Below are 19,648 nucleotides of genomic sequence, written 5' to 3'. Positions count from 1 at the left end.
ACAGTCCTTTGAGGCACAGCAAGCTCTGGATGATATTGATATTCTGGAGGTCTCTGAGTGGAAGCGTGAAGTTCTGTCACAGGTCAGCAGGAGACAACCATCTGTTTATGTTGAGATTTTTTAGGCATGATGACTGATCAGCATGTATCTGAATGGAGGGGGCTGGAGCTACAGAGGCAGCCCTGATAAGTATTGCTCTATCCCCAAATGTTACAGCCTCGCTGGAGTTCCTACTCCATGAGAAATTCACTTTCATCAGCCAGTGATGGATGAAAATTCATGCTAACAAATTAACAAGATGTGAGGTAGCATGGAGACATGTGACAGCCTCTTTTCATGGACCCAGCTGACTGCCAGCCAAAGGGACCCCTTACACAGACAGACAGCTATTGTCTACTGTAATTTGGATTCGTCAGCTCTGGACCAAATACAGACTTGTTTTGCTTGGACTCAGTTTACGAGTGGTCTAGGACCGTGGGGGTGTGGCACGTTTATAAAGGAGTGCTGTATTAACAGAGACATGTGACGCTCATAATTATAGTACCCCAATCCATATTTCTAACCATCAGTAATTAGTATAAATGTCATAACTGCTTGCTTAACTTTAATCCCCTCAGTTCCTGGTATTCATTTTGAATCCCAAATGGTGCTGGATGGAAGCAGGGGGGCACTAGTTAAATGGCCTGGGTTTTGCTCTGAACAGAAGCCCACTATAACCCGGGCTCATATTAATAATTTAATGGTCTTCTTATTTCACATTACCACAAAAAACACATGTGGGATGGAAGGATATACACCTTCTAAGTTCCATTCCAATGCTGTGTATGATTACCATTAAAGAATATATCCACTATTAAATTAACACTACAGCATTAGATCTTGTCCTTTCTACCTCTTTGATTTTGTACATAATGACGCAAGGAGAGGAAATTTCTTCTTTACTGCACATTGCCTACATCCTTTTTACCCACTAAAATTATCCATTTGTCAAACCTGAATGTTCTCATGCAATTCAGTAAAACTTCTATTCCACCAACCTCTCCATAGTAAAGCAAAACAAATAACAGAAGGATGTCAATATTTAATAGTCTATTATACCAAAACAATTGCATATTTTGACCATGCCCTCTTTGATGTTAAAACCAGATTTCACTTCCAGTGTAACAATTAAGGGAGTAACAGTTGAGACATTTTGTGAATAGATTGAGTTATTTGCTAATATAAGAGATGTTCAGAGTTCTAACAGTTTCAAATGCAAGATTCACAATTGCAGATATTTATTCATGTTCAATTAACCCATTGATGTTGGCATTTAGATAGTGCAGTACTCCCTACAATGAGTAAGGGTGGCCAAGCTTTGCGATTCAGAGGGCTGTACTGGCAGCTGACTTCCCTATTATTTTACATAAGGATTTTTATGCACACACTTGTATTTGTAGCTTCCTTGCTTGAGGAACAGATACTGTGTACTTGTATTTACCAGAAATATTGTAATATGAATTTATTCAGTATCTTCCATTCAAGGACCTTAAGACGCTTTTCGAACAAATGTAGCTTAACAACCTTCCTGTGAAGAAGATAAATGTCTCTCTTACAGGAGAGAAAGCTATAGAAAGTCTGGCAGAATCATAACCCATCATTCTTGATTCCTCATCTTGCATCTTAACCTCAAGACACTTTCTTTGTGGATACACCTGCAGTTTCAGATTGCACTCACTGCAGAAGTCAGAGGGAGAAGACGGCAGAAGAACTTCTGAAAAATTTGCAGGCATTATGTTGAGACACCTTCACCAGGAGTTCAATCTTAAGGAATCTGATCCCCATCAGTAGTTTGTATAGCATATGCACACAATAACCTTATTTAGGGGTAAGCTGGGTTCATGTGCATAGCCCTCCACATTCATGAGACTACATGAGTGTCTATTAGTTTAAGAGTTCATTACATTTATTTCTGTGCAGGATAATTTTTCTCCTCAAGAGAGTACAATGATTGCACTTACTAATGCATGTCCTTATTCTGTCATCATATTAGAGCCCTCCGCACCAGTGGCATCCTGGGAGATATGGAGATCTTCTAGCATCTCAGCCAGACTGATCTGTGGAGCACCTTCGTCATCTGTGTCACTCTCCACTTGAATTTTTGAATCTAAAAAACCAAACAAGAAAAACCAAATAAGGAAATAAAAGCTCCAAGATATTTCACTCCTGAAAACTAGTACACCAATAATACACCCTGTCACTTTCACACAGGCTGCTGCATTACAAACCAAATCCTTCTCTCAGCAGTTTTTTCCCAAATTAGACTTCCAGATCCCATCCTACCTTCATTGCAAGTACAAAACATGAACACACAGTAATCAAAAGTTGTAAAATATCTATTAAGGAGTATGACCTCAAGTAACAAGCATTCCTCCAAGTGTATGTCACTTTACCCTAAGCATGCAAATCCCTCTGAATTACCAGAAGCTAAATACAATCTGAAGTCACAAATGTTATGAACAGTTACATGTTCAGGAAACCTTACCTTTGTAAATATTGACATTCCTTCTAGTCGCCTCATCTTCTTCAAGATCTTCAAGGAAGTCCTGGTACTGCCTAAAAAGCAACCACCTCAATTGAATACACTAACTTATTCTTCTCTTTTCCTTCAGAATTATGCAAACTCTGGAATCTGACCGGCTAACAGTTCAGGGGAATCCAAACTGGGTCATGCCAGATAACAACTAGTTAGGGCCAATCCTACAGCTCTTCATCAGGTAAAACCCTGCTTCGGATGCGCGGGGGGAGACACTTAGTGCTGGTGTACACTACTCAGTTAGGTCGACATAAGGCAGCTTATGCTGACCTAATTATGTCAGTATCTACATGACAGACTTCCTCCCGCTGATGTAAGTGCCCTATTACACTGACATAACTTAACCTCCATGAGAGGCATAAGGCTTATGTCGGTGTAGTTAGGGTGATGCAGTACCTCTGTAGACACGGCGTCCCTTACATTGGCTGTTAGGCAGCTAGAACCCAGCTGCCCCTCACTCCCTCAGAGAGCTGGATGGCTTTGGACTGCGCTCCCAGCTGGGAGTCGGGGCAAGAAGCCCAGGTGGCCCCTCTCCCTGTTTCCCGCTGGGAGCAGGGCAGCAGGCACAAGAAGCTGGGGCAGCTGGACCCTGCTCCCTGGGAGCGAGAAGCTCTGGGTAGTTTCCTCCGATTCCTGCGGGGAACAGGGAGTGGAAGGGGGTCGCAGCTTGCTGGAAGTTTGTGGGGCAGCCAGGCTTCCCACAAGGAGCTGCCAGCAGAGCTGAGAGACCGGGCTCTCAACTCCCCACACTGCCCCTCTTAGGTTGATTGAAGCACTCCTGGTGAGGAGGGTAGTGTGGACATGAACCACTGCAGTAATTACTGTGGTAGCTGTAAATCGAGCTAATACAGGTCGATTTACTTTTCTAGTGTAGATATACCCTTACTCAGAAAACTTTGAGTTAACAAGTGCTATTTTATTTAAATTAAATACCCTTTAAATTAGAATATAAATAAATTAAATTTAAATTAAATTTTATTTTAAGTTAAACATTTAAAAATTAAAAGATTTAAGGAGGAGCTGCTTATATTTCTATGGGGTCCCGTGGGGACCAGTGAACAACAGGCAGACCCCCAGCTCTGCTCCCCAAATTCCAAGTTGCCTGAAAGTGTTAAAAGCCAAGGCAGAGAGACAGCTTTAAGACTGGGGGAGAAGGGTAGGCATGATTCACTGACCACAGTCCTTCTGCTAGCATGGATTTAAAACACTTATTTTATGTCTTGAGCGTGCTGTCAGCACTTATAAATGCTCTACATCTTACTCCTTTGCAACCCTCAAGGCCCATGAAGTGTAGGGAAGCACTGCACATCAAGAAATTATTATAGAATTTGATACCTCAGGCAAACGCTCTTCTTCCACTTGCCTGTGTTGTGTGGAAGAAGGAGAGGAGTAGTGACTCCACTTACTCTGGATACCCTGCTAATGGTACTAGATCTAGTTCAGTCTCAGGAGAGACTGAGAAATGCTACCATTCCTGGATCCTGCACAGATAGTTCAAGAGGAAGAGTGAGGGAAAAGTTACTGAGCAGAAACCAAACCTTTCATCATCTGTATCCATGCCTTCTCTGTCCCTTTCCAACTCTTTCAGTTTCCAGTTCCTACGACGCTGGCGTTTAGTACGGTCATAACTTTTCTTTATTAACACCTTCACAGAAGATAGAATTCTATCATAGAAGCTATCATTTTAGATACATTTTCAGAAAAATATTGGCATTCTTTTAAAATACTACACAATTTAGAGTCTGAACTTGTGCGTCTATGAAATTAATTGAAATAAGAGGTCAGACCAGATGATTGTTTCTGACCTTAAAGCCTATGGATCTGTGAACCAAGGAACTGTACTGCATTGTGGATTCTGCAATATTATAATTGATCACAAGAGGGCAACAAAGAACTGAGTCGGGCACCTCATAGAGCACTGATGTTCTTATACTATTTATACAGTGCTTGTCAGCCTAAGGGCTCCCAAACTACTTTCCAAGCTATACATGTGTATGAGAGGAACAGTACAGGGATTTTTGCAGCACAGATAGGACACAACAGTTTGGGGAAGGAAACAGATACTACAGATTCATAAGAGCAGAAGGGATCATTATGATAATCAAATTTGACCTGCGTAATACAGGCCTGTGTAAGCTAGAGCATCTCTTTTAGAGAGAAATCCAATCAAAACATCAGGAAAAATTTAAACAGCCAGAATATAATTTCCCAAATTGGAATTTGACCAGGATGGTGGTGCTAATACCTTGTTTCCCCTGCTTTTTAGGCTTGGGCTATGACATATATTTTATTACAGACCATAATGTTCTTATCTTCAACAATGCACAAGAAACAAACCTCTGTACAAGAAAGGAAACTCCAAGATCTTACCACATCAGGAACATTGTGTGGATTCATCTTATTGGCGAATTCGTCATTGAGGTTACAATTGGCCAAGTCAAATCTAAAAGGAAGATATTTACAAAACACTTAATAGCTTGAATGCTTAGCCTTTCATCTTCTATACTTCCAAGCAGCAGCAGCAGCAGCATGGTATAATTGCAATTTTATAGTTCATACAAAAGAGATACAATACTTCCAGAAAGAAGTAATGATATACAAGGAAGAAAATCCATGCTAAGCATCCTTGATAAACAAGTTACATCTCACTTTTTACATTCTAAGCTACATCATACATATGCACACACACACACTGCTCCTTTCTCCCCACACTTTGACAGTGATCAAGTACATTGCATGCCATTAAGCTGCAAAGCATACGCTTCAACCTGTCCCTTTGTCCCCATCTCCTCCTGACTTCTCACACACTACAACATACTTGGCCTTTGAACATGTCACCATCTTCACAACTTAAAAACACTTCCACGACTCTAACTGCTCTCCATGTCTAAGCAGTGTGTTTGTCACCTGTGCACTCTGTACACTCATTGCTTTGACTCTGACTGCTAACTGATTGATGTCACTCCAATCTGGCTTTTGTACCTCCATGCCATTGAGACTTCTCTCATTAAGGTCACCAATGACCTCTTCCTGCCCATGTCCAAGGGCCTCTTCTCCACCCTCATATTTCCTACCACTTCTAATTTTGAAATTAGGACAGTTCACAATTCTGTTGGGAAAGCATCAGTCTGAGCAGAGTCCAGATCAGCTTCCCACAGCCATGCTAGCTCTTCAGTGCTAATCATAGAAAAAGTGGAAAACCTGTAATTGTTACAATTCTGAACATGCACAGGCAGCAGGTCTCAGTCAAAAGGGACCATTTTTACAAGGTTTTGGTTTAGAAAGACACTTTAAAAACAGAACTCATTTCTCTTCTCCCACCGACCCAAAACCCCTTTTCCAAAATGACAGAATTACAAGATCTTTTCTGTCCACCATGCATTGCAACCTTTGTGTTAGTGTTACTAGAATTTCTACAGGAAGTTGAGATTTTACTACCTGCAGAATCTGTCTCAGTCAAATATTGATTGAAAATAGCAGATAACAATACAAACCCCAAGACTAGGTCTCCAGGATTTAGAAGATGCCCCAAGTGAGTGCGGCAAAAATACTGATGATTTGTATTCATCTCTGAGGTTTTCTGGATCCAGGCTTCAGCAAGAGTGTGCTTGAGAAATGGAAATAAACATTTTTATAATGAGATGCAGATAGTTTAATCTGCTGCTGCACAATTACAACACTCTTATTGTTGTACTATGTACCAGCTGATATTGCATCAGTAATTATACTGTTTTTTTTCTTTATCCAGCTATTTCCATTTTCTCATCCTTAATGATTGCCTTTTTATTGAGGACAAACAAATGGAAACAATGGGTATTTTTCACAGATCCCATTTAGATTGCCTCCTATAAATATGATCACAAGGATTGTCTTTACTTCATTAGGTACCATGTAGGGTTTTTGGAATAGGCAATATTGATCGGTAAGGAAATACAGTCAACTTTGAGCAGCAAACCTTTTTCTTAAAGGGTCAAAGGTTAGACATTGTTACACAGAAGTCTCTAAGTAATACATTTCACACGAAGTGCCAAGCCATAGTCTTGTGTTACTAAGAAAGAACAACTGCTACAAGATCTGTAATAAAAAAACGAGTAAGAGAGGTAAGTGGACTTCTAAACACCAGTCCATAGTACTAATTTGACCTAGGGAATCAGGTGTAATATTTGTCAAGGTATTTGTCAAATCAGTTGGTGTGGTTCGTTTGGTTTTGGTATCCACAACCCTCTACGTATTATGTTGCAGAAAATGCTCCATTGCTCAATTGTGACCTAAAATATTAACAACCTAAGAGTAGGAAGTTTATAACAAAAATCAAATTTTAATTTCAGTGTGAAGCAGAATAATTTTTGAAAAGGGAATTCATGTGATGTGTATGCAACTCCCAATGTTTGAGAATGATGTATTGCACCTTCCTTAAGGGAAAGATTCACCAGCTAACAATAGTTAGAAAACTTCTGGATCTATTTGGAAAAATGTGCAGCTTGCTTTGTAACATGGAGTGAGCCAAAACAGAATTTCAGACAAAGAACCAGGTTTCCAAAACTGTTAAATAAGGCAAATAAACTCTTACTTTGTTTGATCTCATCCCTGCGCCTGCACCTTGTTTTCTCTCTTGGACCCTAGTGATATCTATTACAATAAACTCCTCCAGCTGCTTTGGATGGAACAAACTATTGAAAGGGTGACGCCAATAAGTGTTTCCATCAATGTCAGCAACTGAAAGAGCAAATAAAGAATTTTCTGGGCAAAGGAAATTTGCTTTCAGAGTCAACATACAAAATATGCATTTCTAAGCCAAAAATCAAGGCAACTGCCAAATGATCAGTGATAGTACACTTTAACGGAATAAAAGCATTGAGGCCAGGTATACACTATAAAATTCTGCTGAAGTAGCACTGTCAATCAGAGTGTGATCTGACTTGCATAGCTGAGCCACCAAGAGTCACTAGTGTAGATGCAGTTTTACCACCAAAACTGTGCTTTCACCAGTATTTCTTATTTCGCTAGGTGGGGAAGTGAAGACTGGAATAAGCTACACTGGCAAAAGTGCAGTTTTATCAGGATAAGCTACATCCACACTAGGAGAGCTTTGCATAAAGTATACGGTATTGAAGTTCCCGCAAGTGCTCCTAGGGCAGACCTAGCTTGAGTCAAAAGTTATTTAGCATTTGATATCTCTCATCTTAATTCTAAAGGAATATCCCTATGACAGACTAATGCCTGGTCTACACTTAAAAAGTTTTGCCAGTAGATCTTTGTCAGTTAAGTATGTGAAAAAAGTCACTTATAATAGATGCCTGTCCTGGCAAAACCCCTAATGTGGATAGTTTCGTTCTGGTATAAGCTACACCAGAAAAAGCACTCCTTTGACAATATAAGCTACAATTTAACTAGCAGGGTTGGCTGGTAGAGCTATAACAGTAAATCCTTTCTAACATAGACAAGGGGAAAGAATCATCCAGACAGCTTCTGCACAGAATTAATTGGTCTGTAATTCTTTGATTTGTGGTACATTTTGTGTATGATACTAGAAAATTTAGGGGCTAAGAGATTAATTTTTTAGTTTGCCATTAATTTGTTTAGCAGTGAGAAGACTGATTTAATCTTTCAACATTAAGGTCTGAAACACATGATGTTGTGCACCAGGAAAACATTCAGTAAGAACAATGCCAACAGAAGAATTACCGCTATACAATAGGATTAACTCTCAAGGGAAAAAAAACAAGACCCTCACCACCACCCCTCCTCCCAACTTACTCTGCAGAGTGTTCGGATCAATGAGGTGGACAGTACTTGTTACTCTGATGCACACACAAATCTGGCTCATGTTCCCAAAACTCTGTGCCAGTTTTGGAGATAGACATACAACATTGTCCTGTGCACCAAGAGACAAAATTGCATACATGTTTTCTTATTTTTAGTTACGTTCAGATTTTTAGCAAAGTACTAAAACCTTTTTTAAACAAATCTTTAAATTGAGTTTGAGAACAACCACTACCTCCATTCAATATCGATGCTACGAACAAACAACTAGGGGATATGGGGAAAGCTCCTTCCATCACACTGTATGGCTAAAAAGTGATTTTCTTACATTCCCATGACAGGCCTTTGAGGCTTGCTAGGAAGGTATCTTTTTAGTTACAGCGCAAAGTCATTTTTCCCAACCTTCATTTGAACAAAGGAAGATGACACTGTCCATCAACAAAGTGCATGGTTCTCCTACTTAGAAAGTTTTAGAGATATCCATAACCCTGAGGAAAGATAAGATTGTATCATATTGTTTTTCAATTTTCTCCAGGGATCATTCTTTACTTTTTCAGGGATTAACAATAAACAAGTTTTCTCAGGATATAAAGTACTGATAAGAAGTCAGTAGTGCTTGGTCTCTATCGCCTAACTTAGCAAAAATGCTCCAAAATGGAAACGATGTTTTACACTAATTAACTATAGTACATATTCAGCTAGACTCAATATAAACACATACAAAGACTATTCCTGCCCTGAAGAGCTTTTCATACTTGGATGCAGTTATATTTTTAACTTGCTCTGAAGTTTATGTTTTGCCTATATTTTGCTTCCCGTTACTGTCAGACTGGACAAACAAAACCCCACATGGTTCCCTGACAAATCACTACCACAGCTAATGATCACCTTAATTTGGGTCAAACAAACTTTCAACGTATAAATCAAACACGTGCAAATGAATACATAATATATGGAAACACATGGATATGTTTTAAGTGTATTGGTATACGTATTTATGTAATAACACCTTTAAATATTTATGTGTTATTTACCTATTTTAAAAAACCTATTTTTTACCTGTTTAAAAAAAAAATCCTGCCTTGTCAGGATCATAATAAAAAATGACTTGTAAATTACAGCCATTATAAGTTGGTAGTATATTTTATCCCTTAAGAAGAAAAAAAAAAAGGAATCTACCTTGCAAACTGGAACAATCTCCACAGAGAAAGTGCTTTTATAATTGTAGGCATTGCTATGAATATCATGGGAAATCAAACGCTGGGATGATTTTGATCTAAAAAACATAAGTAAAACTTTAAAGGGGCAAGAAAAAGATACAGAATTGAATTATTTACTGTTAGCACAAAATATTGTAGTAGAAAAAGACTTGCAAAGATATGACTTCATATCAGAAATAAACTAGGAATAACATGGAAAACAGGACAATGGACAAAAGTAATTTTCCAATAGCTCTTGAATATCTGAGTTAGAATGTGATAAACTATGGGATAATACCTGGAAGGAACTGTACACTGAAGAAAGTCAACCATCTTCTGGGCATGTTGCTTTGAACCATAATAGAAATCCAGGCCATCTTAAAGAAAACACAGCTACATGAAGATAACTATTTAAAGAACAGTACAATATTTTGTACCATATAACAAAGGGCTATATATTCAAAATTAGGCATCTAAGTCATGCTGGTAAGTAGCCAATATGCACACAAATGGAATATTAGTACTTATTTTGCAAGCACAACATAGACTGCCAATTTCAATTACTTCAGTCATTTTACATAGATTATTGGCAAGCCACTTCACTTACCATGAATCTCTTTGATGCGAAGAGTATTTTGATGAAGTCTGTGTTTTAAAATCAGTTGTTCCAAATAGTAGAAAGTCTTTTTGTGCAGAGTCTAAAGTTAAAAAGTCAAATTAAGGTTAGATTATGAAAATTTGCAACCTTTAAGTCATCTGCAAATGCAGCACATCAACAAGGTAACCATTAACATGGAATGATCAACTGGAGCAGAAACAGTAATAATAATACATCGTTCTTATATAGCGCTTTTTATCAGTAGATCTCAAAACACTTTACAAAGGAGTTTCATATCATTATCCCAAAACTACAGATAGGGAAACTGAGTGGGCTTAGACATTGAACAAAGTCTTTATTACAAGAGAAGTACTGAAAATGTATTATACATATACGTAAGTGTGCAAGCAACTGTTCTATGTATGCTTTCCTGTGTTGCTTTTAAACCTCTATTTATTTATTCTTATTTCTTGCTTCTGTAACATTCATTTTTTCCATAAATGAAATCCTAAACAATTATAAACCCGTCCTGATTCTAATGCTGGATTAATTTAGCTGATATTAAAAAAACAAAATGATTAAAAAAAAGTCAACTAGCCCCATGCACTACATGGCATAAAATTGCAGTATGCACCATTCACATCCTTTTCTCAGATGGTGAACTTGAATATTGGTTAAAGAGGTGCAAATATGGACATTTTTTTTAAAAACCAGGCTATTCAAATGTTTAGTTTAATCTATCTGATCACCTTATCAAACATTGCATAGCTTGAAGAGCATTGTCTAGGAAGTGTGTTTTCCACCACTTTAGAAGCAACAGCTTCAGGAGGCTGCAAACAGTCAGAGGGCAGTCTGCTGATAGATTATTTAGGCTAGTCAAGATTTAGGCAGAACTGTAAGGAATCACAAAAGGACCATACAAAACTAAGGGTATGTCTACACTGCAGCTGGGAGCATGCCTGCCAGCTATACATGCTAATGTGTGAATAGTGTGGCATTGGCTATCTGGCTGAGTACAAGCCCACCTGACCCCCCAGGTCCATACTTTGGTGGCTGGCCTATACTGATGCTGCATCATTTACGCTGCTATTAATTAGCATGCTAGCTTGGGCAGAACTAGCGTGTTTGTCTACCCAGGCTGGAAGGCACAGTTCCCGCTGCAGTGTAGACATACCCATTAGTGTCTGAGCAATACAGTGACGGACGCTGGTTGTTCGCTATAGCAAAATACTGGGGTAAAACAAAACACCAACTCCCTGCTGTTTTTTCCGAGCAAGAAGTGAAACAGTCACAAATGTAGCTAAAAAGTCTCAGTAATTTTTCAAGTATATTAAGTGTCCTAAACATTATTTTCAAGCAGAAAAAATCTGAAAACATTCTTAATGTTATCAGGTCTTATTTTAATAAAAGACATTTTACATTCTTATATTACAAGGTTTTAGAATTTTTACATAAGGAAAGGAGCATCCTCTGGAAGCACTATATATTGGTAGGACTTGGCAAGACAGCATCAGTTACATTTTCATGTTTAGAAGATCACCTTTGCAACCAAAATGGCTAGAAACAATATTTTTTAAAATAAAAACTAGTGGTTCTCCAGATGACCAGTGAGTGGCAGTGAAGTTTGAAAAAAACCCAAAAATTGCAGAATTCTTGGCAACCTGTGACAGCATGACAAATAACCTGCTTTAACAATGACTTATGAAATGCCACACGGACAGGTGCAAAGTAAAACATATCAGAAGGTGCAACTTAAGACTGCTCAGATACTGACTATACCTGAGTTAGTTTTAGTCCTATGGAAAAAAGGTGTAACCTTATTGTGTGGCTAGGGTAAAAAAAGAAAAGATGTCAGCTAATATTAGGAGGAGGCTGGATAATAAGGAAAATATTTCATTACTACTATATTATAGGTGGGGCTGGTAGCACCACTTATTAAGGTTGCCCAGCACTTCTCATTATAAGACCCAGCTGCTTATAACCTTGCTGACCTTTGCCCTTTGGGCTGAAACTTTCCATGCCAGGAGTGTGCCTCTGGAAAAACTAATATTGTAATGTTAAAGAAATTCTTGTGATCTTTTATTTTAATAGCTCTGGTGGCCCCATAGTTTGGAGCATATGTGCAAGGTAGGCAAATTAAGGTTGCACAGGCAACTTTAATTCTGGGATTTTCTAAATGTTGACTGCTTGACTTTGCAACTTTAATAATGTTCCTTAAACATTTTTGTGTATGCAATATACTATATATATATATCTACACGAGATTGACGGCTCATCTTCACTTTAAGTTCTGATATTCATCCTTTCAGGCCAGGAAACATATCTTCTCATCCCTTCCCCCAAGCCTAGGTGAGCTGGAAACAGAGAGGAGCAGGGTCTTCTTCCTTTCCTGTCCTTATGGGTGGGTAAGGGTAAGTAGCTAGTGTCATCTCTCTATGCCTCTTCCATAGTCCCCAGCCCTTCATCCTAGCATGTCAATATTATATATTGCCTGGCACGTGAAGATGCCAGCCTATGTGGCAGATTGGGAAAGTTGTTTAGCTGTCTATACGAGATCTCTCTCTCAGCTCCTGATACTGGCTTGTGGTTCACTGGGAAGCATAGGATTAAATGTTTTAGACAACGTGAGAGTAAGACTTCCTAACATAGACTCCTTAGTTTAGAGAAGAGGCGATACAGTATAACATAAAGAAGGCTAGTGAAGCATCTGCAATTACTTTAATTGTAATGTGCATCCATGTTCTATGTTCAGGGAACAGACTGTCTGAGGTGAGGGAAAGATTTCAGTCTTATTTTTGCAGACTGTCATATTCCTGAATTCGCCAGTGCACTGTGAGGAGCTTATGCTTCAAAAGAAGGCATTCAATATGGGTCACTTACGTAGATGGATACTGAAGAACACTAGTTTTGTTTTTACCTTTTGTCTGACTTGAACCACTGCTTTCCAGAAATCCTTAGCTTCAACTCTATGGCAGTCATCACACATTTGAGGCTGAACAACATACTCCACCACAAACACTTGCTGAAGGATTGCGCCATTCATCACCTGCAGAATCAAATTTAAATTTAAGAGTGGTTATGAATTTCCTCCCTTCTGATTGAAGATGGCGCCATTTTGTTGTTTACATCACTGATGCAAATAATCAACAGAAATTAGCTATATTATAGTTTAAAGTAACTGATGTAGCAAGATTACTTGACAAACAGCCATTGTTATGCTATGCATGGAGGTTGGCAGTATTATTCGTGGAATGTAAATGTCATGCTTTTATAAAGACCTCAATTTTCCAACTAATTAATCAGAAAATGAAGAGAAATTCATATTTTAAAGTGCTGGAAATACAAGTTTGCTTCTGAACACAAGTAGGCCACTTTATTCATTATAAACCTGCCTCTCTATGTGGCTGAATCTTTCATTAACTTCTCTGCCTGCACGCGATAACCTTTCCTCCCAGAAGGCCTACTTCTGACTATGGTCAATACTGCTCCATTAATCGGCTTTAGACACAATTAAATTATCTTCCTCCAAGAGAAGCAAATAACTTCTGGAACATGCTTCTCTTCCACCAGCCAACAGAGAACTGCCTTTCTGTACAACACTACTGTATTTATTTGTCTCCTAAAATAGTCTTTAGAAAAAAAACCTTCAAGAGGTGCAATATATCTCAATTACCTCTTTTTGTACAGTCAGCTTTATTTTAAGTCTCCTGGAATGTGGTTCAGTCCAAACAAAGCCTGCTTCAATCAGCCGCACCTGTCAGTAGGAACAAACACAGAAGCTTATTCATTTTCCTAGAGTTGATAATCTGTCAGACTCTCTAACATGCATGTTTAAAGCATGCAAACTCAACCATTAAGAACACAAGTTTCAGGTAATGAATTACAAAGTACACCACCAGCAACTGAGGACTGAAAGACTTCTAAGAAACATATATAGCAGTATAATAAACCCAATCAATATTATTCATTCTACACTTCTACATAATTACACTGAAAAAATTCCTTGTACCTAAAACCACTGATATAGAAATACTACTATAGGCATTTGTACTTTCACGGCAAGTTGACAAGTAACAAATTGCCAGTTACTTAAAAATCAGTGTAAAAAAGGCTTATTAGAATTGTTACTTTACTGTGCACTACTGTAAATGTAACTGAAGTAAATAAAATAGATTTAAAAACTAAGTGGTCTATTTCCTAGTCCAAACTGTGATGTGGTAGCATAATACCAACCAATATTTGGTAACACTAACATGACTATCACATGAATAATAATATATTTATTTGGTTTAATAGCAGAATTTCATTGTGGTATGTAAATGTTTTCTTTAGATTAGTCAGATCTATCTAGTCCCAGTCAGTCTCCAAACTTTGGGTGAAATCCTGGCCCCAATGAAGTCAATAGGAGTTTTACTATAGACTTCAATGAGGTCAGGATTTCACTCTCCATCTTTACCATGAATCAACTGATACAGGGTAGGGGTAAATGTGACCCACTACCCAGAAAGTTTTAAAGTTAATCAGATCTTATTTTATACAGTGCAAATGCAGTTCAGTGACTAACCTTACTAAGGGAAGCTTTGATTTTTTTAAGACACAAAGTAAGAAGTTCTCTTGATTCTAAGGCACACAGAACCCAAGTTCCCGGAGGCTGAAGATACCTGAGATAAGGGAAGACTTTCAACAATTTAAATTATTCAAAGATCAGTTTATTTAAACCATTATTAGGTTTAGTAAAACAAGATGTTTACTATAAATCCACAACTGGTGCTTCCATAGTAAAACAATATCTATTAATATGCTTCAGAGGTACAGTACTTGAACTTTTCCCCACCAGCTATCTGTGACCTACCTACTTTTTCCTTCAGAAACTACTTTTTTCTATGTGTGGGCTCACATCCCAGAATCATTAATATTGCTTCAGCAAAAAAGTCTTAAAAATAATAATTAAAGAGAGTACCCCAGATAAGGCCAAAGCAGACATTTGCATTCTATGAATATAAATTTGGTCATTTCCAACTATAGCTAATTATATTAATGAAAATACAGTGAATTAAACATTCTATTGACGTATTAGCCTAAAACCGACACTATAATCAGACCATACCTCTCACACTGTTTGCAGAAGTGAACTGTAACTTGTTTGGGGATTCCTTCTGTGATATCCACCTGAGTTCGTAAACATGCCACGCACATGTTCGCAGGGTTTGGTGGGATTGGGATGCCACACTGGCAGCACAGGCTTGAGTAAATGAAGCAGAATTAATGAATGAAAAAACAAAACAGCACACTTGGGGGAGGAGGATATAAAAGTAAAGAAAAATGTGTTGGGATGGAAGGGAGAAGACCTGCTGCCAGTCAGAACACACATCAATGCATCATGTGCATGTAGCCTGGGAATTCGTATGGGTTTGGCCTGAAATGAAGTCTGTAAGAGAATGAAATCAGTTCTGTGATACCAGAACACAGTAGTGCTGAGCTGGGACCCAGATCCCGCCAGGCTGACAGTGACCAATGGCCCAGCCATCTCTAGCCCACCAAAGGAAGGGGATGCCTGTAGTGGCTGCTCTGGGGAAGGATTCCTGACTCACGGCCCTTCTCCACTGACTCACTGCAGGGATTTCAGAGAGATTCAGACTAACATGCGCTGCTCTCCCCTATCTGCCGTGAGTTCCGGGGGTCTGGCCGGGGCCTCTCAGGCGATCTGGGCAGTTCTCCCCTTACCCGGCCCCACACCTCCTCGCGGGTGTCCGCCCCGTCCCGTCCCGTCCCCCGGGCAGCTTCAGGCCCGTAACACTTACATGTTCCCCTGGCTGGGGGCCACCGGCTCCTTCATGTACTCCATGTCCGGGCCCACACGGCTCCTGGGAGGGCGGAAAGCAGGGTCAGCGGGGGATCGAGGGACCCGCAGGACTCCCCCTCCCGGCCCTGCACGCGGGTCTCTCGCCCCAGACACAAGCGCAGGACACGTGTCTGCGGTTGCTGGCCCGGGGCCGCCGGGGGGCAGCAGCTGCGCGCGCGGGCCTGGTAGGTCCCTGGGCCGGGACAGCCGAAGACACGTGTCAGGCCAGGTCGGGGCGAACCGATCCGTCTCCGCCCAGCCGCTTCCTCCCGTCCCGACGAGTGGGTACCAAGGCCGATCTCGCGCCCCTCCCTCCTACCCGCAGCGCGCGGAGTCCACGTTACTCAGCAGCAGCAGCAGCAGCAGCAGCACCCCCCTACCCCGTGCACGTTCGGCTGCGCCCCCGCTGTCAATCAGTGCCTGGTCCCGCCTCCTTACTCAGCTTCGACACTTCCGGTGGTCGCTGGTTCCCCTCCCCTTCCGGCAGAGGCAGAGCACAGGCCGGGGCGGGGTCCGGCGGCGGCGGGACGCCGGAGCTGAAGTCCCGCGAGATCGAGAAGAGTGAGGGAAAGAAGGAGGTGGTGGTTGTTTACATCAATCAAGGTTGTGCTGCCCTTTCCCTGCAGTTTCGTAGCCAATCCGCGGCCGCGGGGCTCTGTGAGTAACGCGAAGGGGCCGCGTTCTGAGGTTCGACCACGTGCCCCGCCCCCGCGTCGCGAAAACTGACTGTGTGACTAACACCGCCCCTCTAGTCCCGCCCTTCGCTGTTGCCTGATAGCCAATGGGCTGCAACGTTGTTTTTGAGAACGGAAGTAGTGGCACCTGATTGGCCAGGGCAGCCGGGCCCGCGTGGCGGGGGGGACGACCCGTCCCGCTCGCTTTTTTAAAAAGAGCGCGCTGTGTGCGCGTGGCGTGGCGTTAGCCGGCTTACTTCCTTCGGCTGTTTAAACGGCTGACGCGAGCCAGCTGCTAGTGTGGAGCCGTTGTGTTGTAGAGCTGTGAGCGCGGCTCCACCGAGCCCGCCCAGTGCAGTGCAGTGCAGTGCAGTCCAGTTCAGCCCGGCCCGGCCCACGCGGAACCAGGGAGCTGAGAATATTAGCCTGGGAGTCGGTGGGTGAGACCAGGGCCGGGTTCGGGGCCGGGGAGAATGGATCCGGGCCTGGTGTGCGTGATGCGTGACTGGTTTGCAGCGTGGGGAGTAAAGGGTGGCCCAACCCGGCTCCCAGGGGTGGGTGTATCTGCGTGGGTGGGAGCAGGGTTGGTCTTGGCCCGCGGGGGGTGAGGTGAAAATGCGTGTGGAGCCTGGGCTGAGGGAGGGGATAAGGGTTTTCAGCGTGGGAATGAGATCAAGGCTGCTGGGGTTGGCCCTCTGGGTGTGCCCGTATCTGGTACCTACTTGTCGTGACAGGTGTTGTGCCGAAACCTGGACAGACAGATTTGGTTACCCGTCTCTGTTTCTGTCACACAAGATGCCTGATGACGAAACCAGACAAAACCTGTGACCCCCGCAGTATAGCAGGAACTGCTGTTTTTAGGCATTGGGATGCCTGTGCCTTTAAGAATCCAGCCCTGGGAAGCCGGAGCTGAGAGTCTCCCTGAGACACAGACGCCTATGAGAGCAGAAACAAAAAAGCCCCTCAGCCCCCCCACCCCGCACTATTTTTGCACACAGGGCAGGTCAGAGGTGGCTCATCCCAGCGGGGTCCCTGGGGTTTTGCCTCTGCTACGGGTTGGCAGTGCCTCACCTGTGGGCTAACCCCAGCTCATTACCCCCTCCCTGATTTTGCTCCTCAGCCCCTCTCCTACGCCCACCTCCATCGGCTTCACCCCCCAGGCCAGTAAAATTCTGTCCCCCGATCAGATCCTGCCCATCCCCGCCTCCAATGTGCCCCCTTTGGCCCTTTTTAGCCCCTCTAAACAGCGGGTAATGGAGTCTGACTCCCAGTAAGGGCAGGGTGAGGGCAGGGGCTGCAGCAAATGTTACTGAATATGCTCAGTTCCTGTGTGCATGCTCAGTACAGTCCGAATCACAAAATCTGTCTGCCCATAGTTTGTGGCCCAACAAAGAAAAGGACATGAAGCCATGGATTATGGCCATGGTATGGGATGCCAGACTGCTTGGCTGCAAATTCTGCAAATGTACACTTCGTGACCCCATGCAGATGCTGTGCAGCATATGAAGATGGAAAAGCACAGGAGAAACGTTGTTCCATTTTTCTCAATGTGCTTGACTAATTTAGGAATTAGTGTTTCCCAGCAGGTCTGCTCCCACTTCACTTAGTCAAAAGGAACTGAGAGTGGTTTGAGAGTGGTATTATGATCAGAGGAAATAATTCAGTGTACATTAAAGTTTGGGAGAAGAATGAACGTTTTGTCCTGCTGAAGTGTGTTTGACACTCCATAACCTGTGTGCAAGCAAGGCTGCAGAGAAGTTGCCCAGACAGGAGGTCTTGGTTTGAGTCCTACAAATGGTTTTCCCACAGCACTCTCTAGCAAAATAGGTACGCTGAATTATACAGAACAATGAACTGTGAAGTGCAGCCTTTGATGCTTATGCAGGCTTTGAACACCAGGTGGCTATCCTTTTATAACTGTTGTGTTTATATTCTGCAGCAGTGGGATGAAGATGTTTTGTTACAGTACATATTTCTTGTATAGAATGTACAGTGAGAGAACAAAGTTTGATTTGTGGCATCTATCATGCAGCAGTTCCACAAATAAATTATTCCAAATGGGCATAATGAATGGGTTTCCCTGTATCCAAGTCTTTCTGTGCTCTTCAGATCGTTGATTGGCAAAGTTCTGAAGCCCACTTGTGTGGCCATATCCGATGGACTACTCAGCCAATTTGGACAACAGGAACAACCACCATCACTTGCTGGTGTAGATTTTATTGGAAGTTTCCATATTGTGGTACAAGAAGCAAAACTAAAGGAGCCTGAAATGCTGAACATCAAAAGCAGATGTACAGAATTTCTTCTGGAGGCTACCAAACAGGCCCTCAAAGGAGGCTGCCTGACCACATTGTGGTGTGGAGGTCAGCGTCAGCATTCAGCCCCCCTGGTTCTCTTACAAGGAAAGTTCCCACTGTCATCACAATGTTTCAATGGCAGCATGAAAGAACTGGATGCTCCGTACCATAGAACTAACTTCATTGCTTGGCAAAAAAAGAGGACAAGAAGGTTGTACAGTTCTGGGTTGAGGTTTACAAATACGCTGTTGCAAGTCGCGAGAACCGCTTTAGGGAACTTGGAGAATTTGCTCTCTTTGTCAATACTACTAAGGAATGTGGATGAGAAGAGGATATTTTCTCAAATGAACATTGTAAAATGTAAACTGAAAAATAGGTTTGGACAGAAAACACTGATCATGTGTTACACATTTGCTATGGATTGAGAAGACTAAGTGTGCTGCAAGGATTTTCAACCAACTGTGGAGATATTACAGTGGTTCTGTACGTCCATTTATAATGTATCATTAGCAGAAACAGTGGCAGGACCAAGTTCAAGTACAGAACCCCAGGACAATGAGGTGAAGGATGTTGTATTGGACTAGTAATCGCTCCCACAGTTAGGATAGTATGGGTGAGTGAGCATATTTTCCTTCTGAGTTTACAAATGAAAGCCTCTCCCATTATAACAGGCAACTGAAGTAAAAATCAGAAACAGCAC

The 19,648-nt window shown here is 41.6% G+C and overlaps 1 protein-coding gene across 2 annotated transcripts; it reads right to left on the bottom strand.

The window, feature by feature from the left end:
- Positions 1 to 294: 294 nt before the first annotated feature.
- Positions 295 to 16,408, bottom strand: NMD3 (NMD3 ribosome export adaptor). Of its 2 annotated transcripts, none has more exons than XM_067529871.1 (16): positions 16,358 to 16,408; positions 15,937 to 15,999; positions 15,243 to 15,377; positions 14,700 to 14,796; positions 13,809 to 13,889; positions 13,053 to 13,181; positions 10,145 to 10,235; positions 9,836 to 9,914; positions 9,518 to 9,614; positions 8,333 to 8,450; positions 7,146 to 7,291; positions 6,070 to 6,182; positions 4,946 to 5,018; positions 4,114 to 4,220; positions 2,525 to 2,595; positions 295 to 2,146 (listed from the first exon to the last, which is right to left on the bottom strand). In XM_067529871.1, the coding sequence occupies exons 2-16, from the start codon at positions 15,978 to 15,980 to the stop codon at positions 2,013 to 2,015; spliced, it is 1,515 nt and encodes a 504-aa protein (XP_067385972.1). In that variant the 5' UTR covers positions 15,981 to 15,999; positions 16,358 to 16,408; the 3' UTR covers positions 295 to 2,012. The 2 variants fall into 2 exon arrangements, with proteins under 2 accessions (XP_067385972.1, XP_067385962.1); XM_067529861.1 differs by having other exon boundaries at positions 16,297 to 16,371.
- Between the last annotated feature and the right edge of the window lie 3,240 nt (positions 16,409 to 19,648).

This window comes from Emydura macquarii, unplaced genomic scaffold (genome assembly GCF_026122565.2).
Source record: "Emydura macquarii macquarii isolate MOO-44397 ecotype Brisbane River unplaced genomic scaffold, CSIRO-AGI_Emac_v2 contig_337, whole genome shotgun sequence".
Lineage (NCBI taxonomy): Eukaryota > Metazoa > Chordata > Testudines > Chelidae > Emydura > Emydura macquarii.
The sequence above is the reverse complement of the archived record's forward strand: the minus strand, read 5'-3'. Positions and strand labels throughout refer to the sequence as shown.

Excerpts from the sequence above, each read along its gene's own strand:
- NMD3 (XM_067529871.1), bottom strand. The coding sequence starts at position 15,980 with ATGGAGTACATGAAGGAGCCGGTGGCCCCCAGCCAGGGGAACAT. Across the intron at positions 10,236-13,052 it reads TGGTTCAAGTCAGACAAAAG|ACTCTGCACAAAAAGACTTT; the intron begins GTAAAAACAAAA and ends TTTTAACTTTAG. Across the intron at positions 2,147-2,524 it reads GAATGTCAATATTTACAAAG|ATTCAAAAATTCAAGTGGAG; the intron begins GTAAGGTTTCCT and ends TTGGTTTTTTAG.